General features: G+C 54.5%; 1 protein-coding gene across 1 annotated transcript; it reads right to left on the bottom strand.

The window, feature by feature from the left end:
- Nucleotides 1-6568: 6568 nt before the first annotated feature.
- LOC140264785 (PHD finger protein 7-like) lies at nt 6569-9744 on the bottom strand. The gene is made up of 10 exons (XM_072360693.1): nt 9693-9744; nt 9263-9354; nt 9074-9175; nt 8691-8815; nt 8348-8510; nt 8150-8256; nt 7815-7928; nt 7545-7663; nt 7326-7383; nt 6569-7049 (listed from the first exon to the last, which is right to left on the bottom strand). Exons 1-10 carry the CDS (start codon nt 9742-9744, stop codon nt 6569-6571), a joined length of 1413 nt encoding a protein of 470 aa, XP_072216794.1.
- Between the last annotated feature and the right edge of the window lie 5527 nt (nt 9745-15271).

The following is a 15271-nucleotide window of genomic DNA, read 5'->3' on the forward strand; positions in this document are numbered from 1 at the left end:
ACCCTCTGCTAAATCATATCCCTGAGCACCACATCCAAACCCTCATGGGGTTGATTTTCCAAGCCCTTCACGAGCCTTGCTGCCCTTCTCTGGACCTGCTCCAGTAGCTCCATGTCTTTCCTGTGCTGAGGTGCCCAAAACTGAACACAGTACTCAAGGTGAGGCCTCACCAATGCCGAGTACAGGGGCAGGATGACTTCCTTAGTCCTGCTCACCACACCATTCCTGATACAAGCCAGGATGACATTGGCCCTCTTGGCCACCTGGGCACACTGCTGGCTCATATTCAGCCGACTGTCCATCAGCACACCAAGGTCCCTTTCTGTCTGGGACCTTTCCAGCCACACCTCCCCAAGCCTGTAGGGTTGCCTGGGGTGGTTGTGACCAAAATGCAGGACCCGACGTACTATAGCCTTATCTTACAGTGAGAGCAGGCTGTCTCTCTCCTTTCCAATTATATCTAGAAACCAGTGCAACGATTTAATGGTTTTGTAATTTTGCTATTGGTATTCCACATGACATGATGTGGAGCACAGAGAAGAAGAACTACACGTCCCAGAGGACCTCACAGTCAGAGAGGGAAACACATAAGTGACGCTGGCTCTCTCTCTCACTGCCTGGCAGTGGGTGTGGGTGTGCTTCCAAGCCGTGGCACCTTCCATTTCAGAGTAGGCTTCTCGGTCTTTGGAAACCTCTGTCTCTTACTTTACTTATTAGCCTCAATTCCAATTAGATTGTATTATGCTTTTTTATCTTGCATTCCGATATCACAGTCAGTAAAATTAATGTTCCTCCTTAGCTCGTTGCCACTGCTCTGTTTGTTTCCTTGAGCCCAGCTCCCATCTCCCTACCCCTTTCCCTTTTTTTTTTCCTTCCTGTTTTTGGGGGCCCATGTGCCCACTGCCCCCGTCATGGAGAAAGATTGATCTAGATTACTCCGTGACACTGTCACCAGTGAGAACAGTCTGGCATCTTTTGCTGCAATCACTTTTCAGGTATTTTAGGAGAGCAATAAGGGTGCTGAGGTATCACTGACGCTTGAGTGGCACCGTGTTGGACGTGTGCGAGAAGGGCGAAAGGGAAGTTGGACCCTGGGAACGACACGTGCTTGTGTGTTTTTATCTTTTATTGGGAAGCTGTGAAAGTCCCGCTAGAGGCGCCGTACTTCTGCCTGAGTGCATGGCCAGGCTGCTATCGAAAATATCTCCTCCGGCGGGGGCGCCGCCTCTTGCGGGGCGGAGGAGCGCGCTGGGCGCTGCCGGCCCTCCTCTTCGTGGGGCGCCGGGATCCTCTGCCGAGGGCCCCGCTGGACGTGCCGGGGAGCTCCTCCGCTTCGGGACCCCCGGAGCTGCCGGAGGGCGCGGCGCTGGGGGCGGCGGAATCCTGCGGGGAGGCGGCGGGACCGGACGGGGCAGCGGGGCCGTCCTCGTGCTCCTGGGCAGCGCCGGGGACTTCAGAGCCGTCCTCGTGCTCCTGGGCAGCGCCGGGGTCTTCGGGCCCGTCCTCCCGCTCCTGGGCAGCGCCGAGGTCTTCGAGGCCCAGCATCCTCCGGGCCTCCTGGCCGCACCGGCTCTCGATGGTGCTGATGAGGGCGTCGACGAGCGGTGCGGTGATGGGTCCCAGGGCGTGCTCGATGCACCGCACCAGCGTGTCCCTGTCCGGCCCCACCTGGCACAGGAACGCCAGGATCACGCTCCTTAGCCAGTTGATCTTCCACCAGCGCAGCTCCCCGCTGCGCCGGATCTCCTGCTCCAGCCAGGGCAGCACCGGGTCCAGGATGTCTCGTCTGTCCCTGAACAGCGCAGCCCAGAGCTCCGGAGGGAGGCCGCCCACTCTCTCCGGCTCCGCGGCCATGGGCTCAGGGGACGCCGGTGCAGAGGGCGGAGCGGACGCCGCAGCGCCGCTGGGGCCGGTGGTGGTGCTGAAGCCGGCGGGCACCGGCACTGCGGGCGGGGAGACGATGCAGTCCACGAACTGATTGTCGCCCCGCACGCAGACCCGGATGGTCTGCATGGCCGTCCTGCAGAGCGGGCAGCTGTCCCTCAGAGTCGCCCACCGCTGGATGCAGCCGAGGCAAAATGTGTGATTGCATGGAATCACACTGGTCATGTCCTGTCGCACATCGCGACAGATGGAACATGTCCATGCCTCTTCTGCAGACATGGTCTCCTTGCTGCAGCTGGCTGGGAGAACTGAGGATGACGAGTTGTTCTTCACCAGAGCTACAGAGGAGGTGTCTCACTGCAAGAGGAAGAGAGGCCACGGTCACTCGCTGTCCCAGGGTGTGCAAGTCCTCAGCAGGAAGCCCTCCCAAGCCCATGACTGCCCTGAGGGACCCACATGTCCCCACACCACTCACCTCCGCTGCTGCGGGTGCACTCAGTAGCGTCCCAGCTGCCTGCACTGGGCAGGGCCGGGGAAACAGTAGCGATGCTGTGGGTCAGGCACTGAGATGCTGCGAGCAGCCCCAGGCACGACCCAGCACAGCACAGCCAAAATCTTGCTCGACCTCCAAGCCTCGCACAGCTGCTCAGCACGGTCCAGGAACGAGCCAGACTGAGCCAGGCTCTGCCGGCACCCCACTATGAGCAGTGAGGGCTGAGCAGTCACAATCCGTCACCTGGTGATGTCACAGCCTGTTGCTTGGGGCATCGCCATGGGCTGTCCGCCCCCACAGCAACCACCCGTGTTTCAGATATTTCCTCCTTTTCCTGTTCCTGGTGTGCTGTACCTTCCCCTTCGTTCCTGTCCACCTTTGATGCTCTACATTTGACGTTAATTCACAGGCCTTTCTTTTTCTCTGATTAAACCAACTCTAATTGTTCATGTATTTCCTCTGTTTCTTCAGTAGTGAACTGTACATTCATATTCAGCCGACTGTCCATCAGCACACCAAGGTCCCTTTCCATCTTGGAGCTTTCCAGCCACGCCTCCCCAAGCCTGTAGGGTTGCCTGGGGTTGTTGTGACCAAAATGCAGGACCCGACATACTATAGCCTTATCTTACAGTGAGAGCAGGCTGTCTCTCTCCTTTCCAATTATATCTAGAAACCAGTGCAATGATTTAACAATTCAAAGTCAGATCTCAGAAACTAATTCTGGAGCAAATACCCCAGAAATTTAGGGAAGTTAGCATCAAACATAACCTTTACAGCACACCTTTTTCCCTAGGAATTAAGGAGAATCAAAGCTCCTGAACAGTACATTTTAGTAAAAATGAGGTTTCAGCCTGAACCTTTTGTGCACAGATTTATCTATAAGTGATATTTGCCTGTGCTAATTAAACAGAAAATTACCGATGCCACCTTAGTTGTCCATGCTCATAAAACCTAAAGACAGTGTTTGAAAGGCTGAAAACCTCTGATGACAATGCGACCAGCACACAACTTGTTGGTTGGAACTGGCTTTCTTGTCCTGTTAATATAGTAGTGTTCGGGATATTTTTCATTCTACAGTGCTTAAGTGTTCTCGTTTTAAAACAGCATTTCAAATACATTTGGTTCCAAACAAATCTTTGCCAACATGCCATGATGGTGCTTTCCAAATCTGAAGGCAGATGCAATGAATGCAAAGGTCCAAATCCACAGTTTCTTCTCATTTTCAGTTTGTAAATCCTGTGATGATTGTTCAACATCAGCACCAATAATTTAATGATATACATCAGAGATGATATACTGGAAGTGAATTAGGTGGGAATAAAGGATTTGTGAAGAAGTTGAAATGAAGGGTCAAGAACATCAAGGCAGGGTAATGAAAAGGAACAGAGATGGAAAAGCAAGAAACAAGGGATGGAAGCAGCAGCACTTACTCAATGAATAATTCAGACCTGAAGAAAGGGAAAAAATAGCAACTGCTCTCCTACATGAAAGCCAGGTTTGGATCTTGGTCCTTATGCAATTCTTCCACAGACTTTTATACACAGATGTTCTGTGTATCAAAAGCAATATATAATTCTCATTGCCAAGAGGGATTTCAATTCTCACTGCTAAAATAATGTGATGCCCTTAATTTACGAATAAACAAACATGTATGCCTTAGCACATTTCATTTTCACTCCCATGATTTCGGATTTTCTGGAGACCATACAGTTAGTGTTCGTTTCAAACTGTACATTATAAAATGCAGATGGCTTTTTTTGAGATTAAAAGAAAAATAAATAAATAAATAAATAAAAAAGAAGATGAGGCCATCCTAACTGTTGTTACTGGCCCCCTTTCCCTTACTTAATATTTTTTTCACAAGATTTCTAATCTTTATATAAGTCATATTCAAATTAAATGACTTACAGCTACATGCATGGAATCATACAATCGCAAGGTTGGAAAGGACCTGCAGGAGCATCCAGTGCAACTGTCCTCCCATTACTGTTGCTACCACAAGCACTAAACCATATCTAGTAGCTCCTCATCCAGACGCCTCTTGAACACTGCCAGGGATGGTGAATCCACCACCTCCCTGAGCATCCATTCCAGTGCATGACCACTCTCTGAGAGAAAATGTTCCTTCTTATGTCCAATCTAAACCTCCAAGGCAGAGTGGCATAGCCAGGACGTGATACCGTTCAAGTCCACATCTAAAACGCGTCAGGAAAACTTCTGAGGTTTGCTTTCTTTGACCTGCTAGCAATGGTCACCATGCCAGACACAGGAGAGGAGCTGTCCCTTGACAAGGGCCATAGTCCTGGTATCCCACTGGAGCATTCCTGCTCATCCAGCCTAACCCAGTTTCCATCTTCTCCATGAATGTGAGGCCACCGCTGATGAGAGAACCCCCACATTTAGGGAACCTCCCTTGGTGGAGATGTTCAAGGCCTTGCACCTGCTTGGAGATGATGTCCAGAATCAGTAGTTCCAACACGTTCTCGGGGATGGATGTGAGTCCTTCTTCCTGACCTTTTTGTAGATTGGAATGACACTGGCTATCCTCCAGTCTTCAGGCATCTCTCCTGTTCTCCATGACATGATGATAGACAGCTGGGCTGTAAGCGCACACTGCTGGCTCATGCCCAACTTCTACCAGGAACCCCAAGTCCTTCTCTGAATCTGGCCCCATGGATTTGTACACATTTCGTCTCATGAGGCAGTCTTGGACTTGCTCTGCCCTTACAGTGGTGGTGGTGGGCGGGGGAAGGTAGGGGCTATTTACTGCCCTGGTACCTACCTAGAGGCTTTAGGGATGCAGGACTCAGGGACATGAGAAATACTAGAATCCTGGCCTGTGTTTTTCCCCTTGTTCGTATCTCAAAAATAAGAAGTACAAGGAGAAAAAATGCTGAGAGAGAGATTTTGGGAGCATCAAGTTGGCACAACAGCTTGATTTGTTCGGACATCTCCGAATCTTTCATTAAGATCTGCATCATGATGCTGACCTACCCAGCAAAGCTGTTTTTCATAGAGGAAGAGATGGTACCTCTGGCGGAGTCAGGCAAACTTCCCTCTGCTCACAGCAAGTGAGGGAGCCTCCTGGCACCAACAGGGCAGACCGAAGGACACACATTCCTGGGCTGCTCTGAGGCAGCCAATTTTGGTCTGCACGGCTTTTATCTGCCTGAGCAAAACACTCCATTTGTGCAGTGTAAAACCCAACGCTTGCTTCTGTCCTCTCTCCATCTGGTGACAGCTGCGCACCTCATGATGAACTGAGGGCTGTGGGGAGCTTCTCAGAACCTCACTGGCACCAGCAATGAAACTGGGTTGAGGATTCGAGTCTGAATTTTGTAATTTATTTCTAACTTTTTGTCCGTCTTAGCAAAAACAGTCTTTACACGGGATTCACACAAATAGCCAGCCGCAGCAGGCCAACAATGGGAAGATCTGCGTGGGTGGTGGAATGCCCTTCAGACCTCCGTCAGAATGGAAAGGGCCTCAAGAATCAGAATACACAGAAATATACAGATAGAGGAAAAACAGATTTGGGTAGTTACCAACAGAATGCGATGGTGCCCTGAGGAATGAAATCAGCACGTGCTGGCCTGAATTCCGATATCATATTTAGTAAACTCTCTTTCCTCCTCAGATAGTTGCCACTGCTTTGTTTTAGGCTCGCCTCCCATCTCCCTACTCTTCCCTGTTTTTCCCCTTTCCAGGGCTGTGGGTTTATGGGTCCCTCATCTGTGCTAGTCGTGGGAATGGGCTGAACTGGCCTGTAAACTGTTGACGCCCCTCTGAGGTTCCCCCTTTTTTTCAAGGCCGGTGGGCCTGTGGGCTTGCAGCCCCCCATCACGGACACAGATCTAAAGATAACTCCATCTGGAAAGGTGCTGGGAAGAAGACAGCCCTGTGGTCTCGGCTCACAAACACTGCCCATTGTAGGACAAACAGAGAGGAATGAAGCCAACTTTTAGGGAGTATTTTAAGGGTTTATTTTTTTTGTCTAATTGGGACAACAACTATCACAGGGGGATGGGACACGACTGCTTTCACACAGTCTTTGGGACTGGCTGTGGGGACATCTTCTCTGACGATGGTGGCTGTGGGGGTGTCGTCTCTGTTGCTGGACCCGGGAGTGGCTTTGTGCCCAGGCTGGCCCACCGAAGAACGAAGCCAATGTATGTGGGCAATCTTCTAGGATTATTTTCTTCGCCGCTTGGCACCACAACCATCACGGGAGGATGGGACACGGCTGCTTCTGCGCCGTCTCTGGGACTGGCTGTGGCGGCGCCTTCTCTGTTGTTGGACGCGGGAGCGGCTTCGTGCCCGGGCTGGTCCCCGCTGCCTGGACCGGCTCCCTCGGCCTCCTCGGGGCCGGCTGCGGGAATTTGAAGCGCGACGCCCCACTGGGGATCGGCTTCGAGTGTTGGCCCGCCTTCGCTGCCTGGATTGTCGGCTGCGTGCTGGCAGCGGGGAAGCCCTTGAGGACCTTGATGGTGCTGGTGTGGCCGAGGTGCGGGTGCTGCTCTGAGCACCTCGGGCTGTTGTACGGCTGCTGCCACGACGTCTTCTGGGCTGACTTTGGGAGCCTGAGGCCCGGCCTCGCAACGGGGAGCGGCTTCTTGTGCGGCCAGTCCCACGCTGCCTGGGATGCCTTCTGGGTGCAGCTGCCGAGGTGGTTCTGGAGGACCGTGCTGTCCTCCGTCTGGTGGGGCTCTGGGAGCAGGTCTGGGCTCCTGCAGCTGGTGCCCGTCTCCTCCCACCACGTCCTTGGCGCTGCCGAGATGTGTCCTGCTCCTCAGATAAATGTGGCTGGATGGTCCTCTGCTCTGTTGCAGGCACTCTGGGCTGGTCGTTCAGCTCAGGCAGCTTGGAGCTGCAGGATGGGTCTGTTGCTGCCTGGCTGGAGGGTCCAGACCTGATGATGTTTTCAGGGTCTGGAAAGCTGTGGGCTGACTCTGGTACCACCAGGCTGGAAGTGCTGGGGGAGCTAAGCTCAGTGTCGGAGTGAGATGCTGTAAGGAGAGACAGAAATGTCAGCAGGATGAACCTGCAGCCCCAGGGCAGGACAGGCTGCCATCCGCCATGGGACAGAGACTGTGGCAAGGCCACCCTGAGCACGCGCTGCCAGGCCTTGCCTCGACCCAGTCCAGCGGCACAGGGCTCTGCCTCTTACCAGCATCCACAGCAGCACAGGAGTCGCACTCCCAGGTGTTGTCATCGATGGACCAGAAGGAGCAGAACCAGTGTGTGCCTTTTGTGGCACAGGAGCTGCAGAGGAGCAGCTGCCAGGGCCTGGGGAAGCAAACGGGTTGCGGCTGTGAGGACAAAGCGAACTGAGGCAGGGAGCAGCCGGCACAGCTCTAGTGCTCAGTCCTTGCTCCACTAGCCTGTGATGAGGCTGAGGTCTCATGCAGATCCCCAGAGGAATGCAGAGGTCACTCACCCGTCGTTTTCTGCCTCCTCCCTGCCTCCTGGGTAAAAGCACTCGCTGACATCACAGCGCCTGTGCCTTTCTCGAAGCGACTGGTATGCTTCGTCATCCCACCAAGATGGCCGTCTGCCAGAGAAGAGAGGGAATCTGATGAGTCTCCGGTGCCCCAGGTGTGAGGCAGATGCAGGGCATCCCTGCTCATCCACCTTGAGCTCATTCCCAGCTTCTCCCTGAAGCTGACACCAGTGCTCGCAGGACGGCCGGAGATCGGGCCTACCAGGGCAGTTCCTGGTCAGGCACAGCAACTGGGCCTGAGAGTCTGCGAAGCTGTGCAGAAGTACACCAACCTGACTGGGATTTGGATCCCCAGCGTGGCCATTTTGGAACGGAATCGCCCTTTTGCTCTGCAGACGGGGCAGACGAAGAGCATGGTGCCAGCGTGCATGGCCTGTTTCTGCAGGAGAATCACAAGCAGCATGAGTGCGAGCGGGGTTGGGTGCTGCTGAGCACTGGCCATAGCCACTGGGCGAGGGTAGGGCTCTTACCCTGATGCAGCCCCGGTGGAACCAGGCCTGTTTGCACACTGGGCACACCATGGTGTGGTAGGATGTTCTCTCTCCCACAGGCTCCAGACAGATGACACAGACCGTGTTCTGTGATGGAGCTGCCTCGTCTGCCTGCTGAGGGCAGTGCTCCCAGCAGAAGGACCTGGGCAGAAGGAGAGAAGGGATGGGTGCCGTGAGAAGTGCTACGAGGAGGACAGAGAAGACAGAGAACCAGGAAGGAGAGCCAGGCCTGGGCTCTGTCTCTGACAGGATGCTGAGAGGTGTTGCTGCAGGTTCCTCCCTGGGAGGGGAAGCAGCTTGGCTGCTGCTGACAGCCTCTTACTTGTGCTGCCCAAAGTACTGTGTGATGCACTCCCCGTCCTCGGCGCAGGGCAGATGGAAGCTGCGCTTACAGCCTGCCTCCGCACAGCTGATGGTAGCTCCCCTTCCACGGCAGACAAAGCAGCACTGAAAAGAGCAGAGCAGCCCCCATCAGCGGTGGGCCCAGGGCCTCCACAGCCAGCCCCACTTCTCCAGCCAGGGTGCAGGGTGTGGGCACAACTGCCTCACACTCTGCAGAGCCACCTGGCAGACAAGTCTTGTCCGCTCTGGTGGGCATTTGTCCTGGAGCCAGCTAGAAGGGCTGCAGTCGCTTTCTTTGTGTCCAGCTGAAGCCAGCCTGGGCCTCCGCCGGCACCAAGCTCCCCATTGTGCTCAGGTCCTCACCTTCTTGTCCGCCTTCTGGACTGTGCGCCGGACGGCATTAAGGGGGAAGCCAAAAATTCCCCCCACTGGGCTTCTCCATTTCAAAAGGTCGTTGGCAAAGAACTATGGGAGAGAAAAGAGTGGGATCTCATGAGGCCAGAAAGGAAAGGAGCATCCATGGCAGGAGCCCTAGCTCTGGAGGAAACTCACCAAGCAGAAGTGGTGGGCACGGAGCCCACCATTGACAAATGTCTGCCCGCAGATGTCCGGGTCGACCTGTGCCTGGCGGCACAGCATGCACACTGCAGAGGAAGGAGAGAGCAACCGTGAGCAATGGTGAGCACCTGGCAGGGCTTGGTAACCCTGGAGGACGTCCACAGGGCCTGCTCCGTGCCTGCTGCGCCTGCTGCCTGAGGGGCAGGGCTGGAGGGGGTGGAGGGGAAGGGCGCTTTGCAGGCCCAGCGGTGCCAGTGGGCAGCTACAGCCCAAGCTGGGCCACCTGGCCAAGGAGCAGAAGGGTCCTGCCTGTGGTGCTGGGAAGCCCCTGCCTGCCCCTTCCCCCCCTCCCAGTCTCAGGCAGACCCCCAGCAGCCCTCTGCCCAGCAGCGGGGAGCCATGCACAGGGATATGGTGCTCTCACCTTGCTCCCCAGACCTGGGGGTCTTCTTCGTCCCTTTGGACATGTTTGGCATTGACAGTGAGAAACAAGAGAGTCAGTGCTCCCTCCACGCCTCACCAAGCCGCACTGAGCTCGGCCCCAGCCCAGTAGCCTTAGCTCTGCTCCCAGCCCCGCGTGTCACAATGGCCGCTCCTTGCCACCACTGTGACATCATGGTGTCCATGGTTTCTGGGCTGATTTGGCCCAGTTCCAGACTAACAGGGTAGAACTGCACCTCCGGAAAGGGGGATCAGGGAAAAAGGGTAGAGAGATGGGACCCCCCAAAAATAACAGTGGCAACGATCCGAGGAGAAACAAACTAATTTACTAAATAAGGCGATGAAATGCAAGATAACATACTACTATGCAATATAATGCAATACAATTTGAACTGCAGCTAATAAATGTTCTCAGATATAATCAGTGTCCAAAATTGAAGGCCTTCCTCTAGTGCTAAGACGTGCATTTGGGTTGAGCAGCAGGGAGGAGAGCCTGGTTTCGTGACCTTGCCAGGGGCTTTATCTCCTCTCTGAACACAAAGTCCTTTGGGGTGTGCAGTCCTTCTCTTCTGGGACAGGTACCCAGAACTGGAGAATGAACTCTTTAACTCCCAGTGCACCACATGATGTTATGGTGTGGAATACTGATAACCAAAAATCATAAAACCGTGACACATGGTCACCACCTCAGCGGGCTGAGGGTGCAGCACCCATGTGGGAGGGGCGGTGGCTCATGCAGGCAGTGCAGAGTGAGGAGCCCGATGCTCCAGGAGCAGGAAGGACGGCCTCCCTCAGGCCTTTTGCACTGCACCCATACTGGGATGTCCCAGCAGAGAGAGCCTGGTAAATGTCTGCATGTCAACAGCCCAGCTGGCATTTCTAGTGCGTTGCTGACCAACCTCCTATGGCCTGATTGTGACAGGACAAGGGCGAGAACAGTTTTGACTGGAGAAAAGAGGGGGTCAGGGGAGCTGCCAGAGGGAATTCCTCACTCGGAGCAAGGTGAGGCCCTGGCACAGCTGCCAGAGAAACTGTGGGTGACCGTACCTGGAGGCTCTCCAGGCCAGGCTGGACAGAGCCCTGTTCTAACCTGACCTGCTGGGTGGCAGCGCTCCTGTGGCAGGCACTTGTGGCTGGGTGGGTTTTATGATCCTAATGGGCTACAAAGTTGTCTTCTTAAGGATTTATGAGTGCATACAGTAGTGCTCAGTAGATAGAGTGTAGGTTAAGAGTTAGTGGGTGGGGAGTTTAGGTAGGTGTGTGTATATGTCCTCTTGCATGCGTCAGGTTTTGCGTAGCGGATGTACGTGTCTGCGTGGGAATTAGGATGGTATGTAAGGAGTGTGGCGTGACGCAGCAGTAAATGGAGAGAAGAACTCATGGCATCCATGGCTGTGTCTCTTTCCCCCAGATGGTCGAGGTCCCGGCATAAGTTGTGTTAATTGGCAGTTATGTCACGATCCTTTCTTATCCAAGTGTTCGCACATCAAAGCTTCAACCCTTATACAGTTCTCCAAGGCAAAGTGGCATAGCCAGGGCGTGATACCGTTCAAGGCCACATCTAAAACGCGTCAGGAAAACTTCTGAGGTTAGCTTTCTTTGACCTGCTAGCAATGGATACCATGCCAGACACAGGAGAGGAGCTGTAAAATCATTTGAATTGGAAGGGACTTTTAGAATCATAGAATCATACAATCACCAAGGTTGGAAAAGACCTAGAAGATCATCCAGTTCACTTATTACCAATAGCTCCCATCTAGCCCAGTTTCTTTGCTATGAACAGGCACATCTACAGATGGATCAGGATGCTCAGAGCCTGGTGCAGCCTGACCTTCACTGTCTCTAGGAGGTGCAGCCTGACCTTCACTGTCTCTAGGAATAGGCCATCCACAGTGTCTCTAGACAACCTGTTCTTTATTGTAAAAAGCCTTTTTCTTCCTTATATCCAATCTAAATCTCCCCTCTTTTAAGTTTGAAACTCTTTCCCTTTGTCCTCTCACAAAAGACTCTGCTAGAGAGTCCATTACCTTCTTTCTTACAGCTCCCCATTGGATACTGAAAGGCCACTCTCAGGTCACCTTGGAGCCTTCTCTTCTCCAGCCTGAACAGCCCCAGCTCTCTCAGCCTGTCCTCACAGGGGAGGTGTTCCACTCCTTGGATCGTTTCTGTGTCCCTCCTCTGGATGTGCTCCAAGAGGTCCACATCTCTCCTGTACTAAGGACTCCACATCTGGGTACAGCACTCCAGGTGAGGTCTCATCAGTGCAGAGTAGAGGGGCAGGATCACCTCCCTTGCCCTGCTGGCTGTACTTCTTTAGAGGCACCCCAGGATTCGGCTTTCCGGTCTGTGAGGGCATATTGCTAGCTCATAGACCATACCAAAGGCCTTATTGACATTTAGATGGATGACATCAGCAGCTCTTCCCTTGACCAAGGAAGGCCTCCTTAAAGATCTACCAATTCTGAACTGCCATCTTGTCTTTGATGACAGTTTGATGGTGACTGACCGTTTCCCAGGGGCTTTTCTTGACTAACTTCCTCAAGAGCTGGAAGTTGGCTTTCCTAAGATTTAGTGTATCAATTGTACAAAATCACACAAAGTCACTTTAATTTTCAGTGCTTTTATGGCTTAGGGCAGGAAAAAGATTTGTTGGGTCTCTGTAGGCTGTACCCAGATTTATTGAATCATAGAATCATAGAATTACTCAGGTTGGAAAAGACCTCAAAGATCATCAAGTCCAATCCCAGTCTAACCATAGTACCCTAACTCTAACAACCCTCTGCTAAATCATATCCCTGAGCACCACATCCAAACCCTCATGGGGTTGATTTTCCAAGCCCTTCACGAGCCTTGCTGCCCTTCTCTGGACCTGCTCCAGTAGCTCCATGTCTTTCCTGTGCTGAGGTGCCCAAAACTGAACACAGTACTCAAGGTGAGGCCTCACCAATGCCGAGTACAGGGGCAGGATGACTTCCTTAGTCCTGCTCACCACACCATTCCTGATACAAGCCAGGATGACATTGGCCCTCTTGGCCACCTGGGCACACTGCTGGCTCATATTCAGCCGACTGTCCATCAGCACACCAAGGTCCCTTTCTGTCTGGGACCTTTCCAGCCACACCTCCCCAAGCCTGTAGGGTTGCCTGGGGTGGTTGTGACCAAAATGCAGGACCCGACGTACTATAGCCTTATCTTACAGTGAGAGCAGGCTGTCTCTCTCCTTTCCAATTATATCTAGAAACCAGTGCAACGATTTAATGGTTTTGTAATTTTGCTATTGGTATTCCACATGACATGATGTGGAGCACAGAGAAGAAGAACTACACGTCCCAGAGGACCTCACAGTCAGAGAGGGAAACACATAAGTGACGCTGGCTCTCTCTCTCACTGCCTGGCAGTGGGTGTGGGTGTGCTTCCAAGCCGTGGCACCTTCCATTTCAGAGTAGGCTTCTCGGTCTTTGGAAACCTCTGTCTCTTACTTTACTTATTAGCCTCAATTCCAATTAGATTGTATTATGCTTTTTTATCTTGCATTCCGATATCACAGTCAGTAAAATTAATGTTCCTCCTTAGCTCGTTGCCACTGCTCTGTTTGTTTCCTTGAGCCCAGCTCCCATCTCCCTACCCCTTTCCCTTTTTTTTTTCCTTCCTGTTTTTGGGGGCCCATGTGCCCACTGCCCCCGTCATGGAGAAAGATTGATCTAGATTACTCCGTGACACTGTCACCAGTGAGAACAGTCTGGCATCTTTTGCTGCAATCACTTTTCAGGTATTTTAGGAGAGCAATAAGGGTGCTGAGGTATCACTGACGCTTGAGTGGCACCGTGTTGGACGTGTGCGAGAAGGGCGAAAGGGAAGTTGGACCCTGGGAACGACACGTGCTTGTGTGTTTTTATCTTTTATTGGGAAGCTGTGAAAGTCCCGCTAGAGGCGCCGTACTTCTGCCTGAGTGCATGGCCAGGCTGCTATCGAAAATATCTCCTCCGGCGGGGGCGCCGCCTCTTGCGGGGCGGAGGAGCGCGCTGGGCGCTGCCGGCCCTCCTCTTCGTGGGGCGCCGGGATCCTCTGCCGAGGGCCCCGCTGGACGTGCCGGGGAGCTCCTCCGCTTCGGGACCCCCGGAGCTGCCGGAGGGCGCGGCGCTGGGGGCGGCGGAATCCTGCGGGGAGGCGGCGGGACCGGACGGGGCAGCGGGGCCGTCCTCGTGCTCCTGGGCAGCGCCGGGGACTTCAGAGCCGTCCTCGTGCTCCTGGGCAGCGCCGGGGTCTTCGGGCCCGTCCTCCCGCTCCTGGGCAGCGCCGAGGTCTTCGAGGCCCAGCATCCTCCGGGCCTCCTGGCCGCACCGGCTCTCGATGGTGCTGATGAGGGCGTCGACGAGCGGTGCGGTGATGGGTCCCAGGGCGTGCTCGATGCACCGCACCAGCGTGTCCCTGTCCGGCCCCACCTGGCACAGGAACGCCAGGATCACGCTCCTTAGCCAGTTGATCTTCCACCAGCGCAGCTCCCCGCTGCGCCGGATCTCCTGCTCCAGCCAGGGCAGCACCGGGTCCAGGATGTCTCGTCTGTCCCTGAACAGCGCAGCCCAGAGCTCCGGAGGGAGGCCGCCCACTCTCTCCGGCTCCGCGGCCATGGGCTCAGGGGACGCCGGTGCAGAGGGCGGAGCGGACGCCGCAGCGCCGCTGGGGCCGGTGGTGGTGCTGAAGCCGGCGGGCACCGGCACTGCGGGCGGGGAGACGATGCAGTCCACGAACTGATTGTCGCCCCGCACGCAGACCCGGATGGTCTGCATGGCCGTCCTGCAGAGCGGGCAGCTGTCCCTCAGAGTCGCCCACCGCTGGATGCAGCCGAGGCAAAATGTGTGATTGCATGGAATCACACTGGTCATGTCCTGTCGCACATCGCGACAGATGGAACATGTCCATGCCTCTTCTGCAGACATGGTCTCCTTGCTGCAGCTGGCTGGGAGAACTGAGGATGACGAGTTGTTCTTCACCAGAGCTACAGAGGAGGTGTCTCACTGCAAGAGGAAGAGAGGCCACGGTCACTCGCTGTCCCAGGGTGTGCAAGTCCTCAGCAGGAAGCCCTCCCAAGCCCATGACTGCCCTGAGGGACCCACATGTCCCCACACCACTCACCTCCGCTGCTGCGGGTGCACTCAGTAGCGTCCCAGCTGCCTGCACTGGGCAGGGCCGGGGAAACAGTAGCGATGCTGTGGGTCAGGCACTGAGATGCTGCGAGCAGCCCCAGGCACGACCCAGCACAGCACAGCCAAAATCTTGCTCGACCTCCAAGCCTCGCACAGCTGCTCAGCACGGTCCAGGAACGAGCCAGACTGAGCCAGGCTCTGCCGGCACCCCACTATGAGCAGTGAGGGCTGAGCAGTCACAATCCGTCACCTGGTGATGTCACAGCCTGTTGCTTGGGGCATCGCCATGGGCTGTCCGCCCCCACAGCAACCACCCGTGTTTCAGATATTTCCTCCTTTTCCTGTTCCTGGTGTGCTGTACCTTCCCCTTCGTTCCTGTCCACCTTTGATGCTCTACATTTGACGTTAATTCACAGGC

Source organism: Excalfactoria chinensis, unplaced genomic scaffold, assembly GCF_039878825.1.
Source record: "Excalfactoria chinensis isolate bCotChi1 unplaced genomic scaffold, bCotChi1.hap2 Scaffold_1018, whole genome shotgun sequence".
Lineage (NCBI taxonomy): Eukaryota > Metazoa > Chordata > Aves > Galliformes > Phasianidae > Excalfactoria > Excalfactoria chinensis.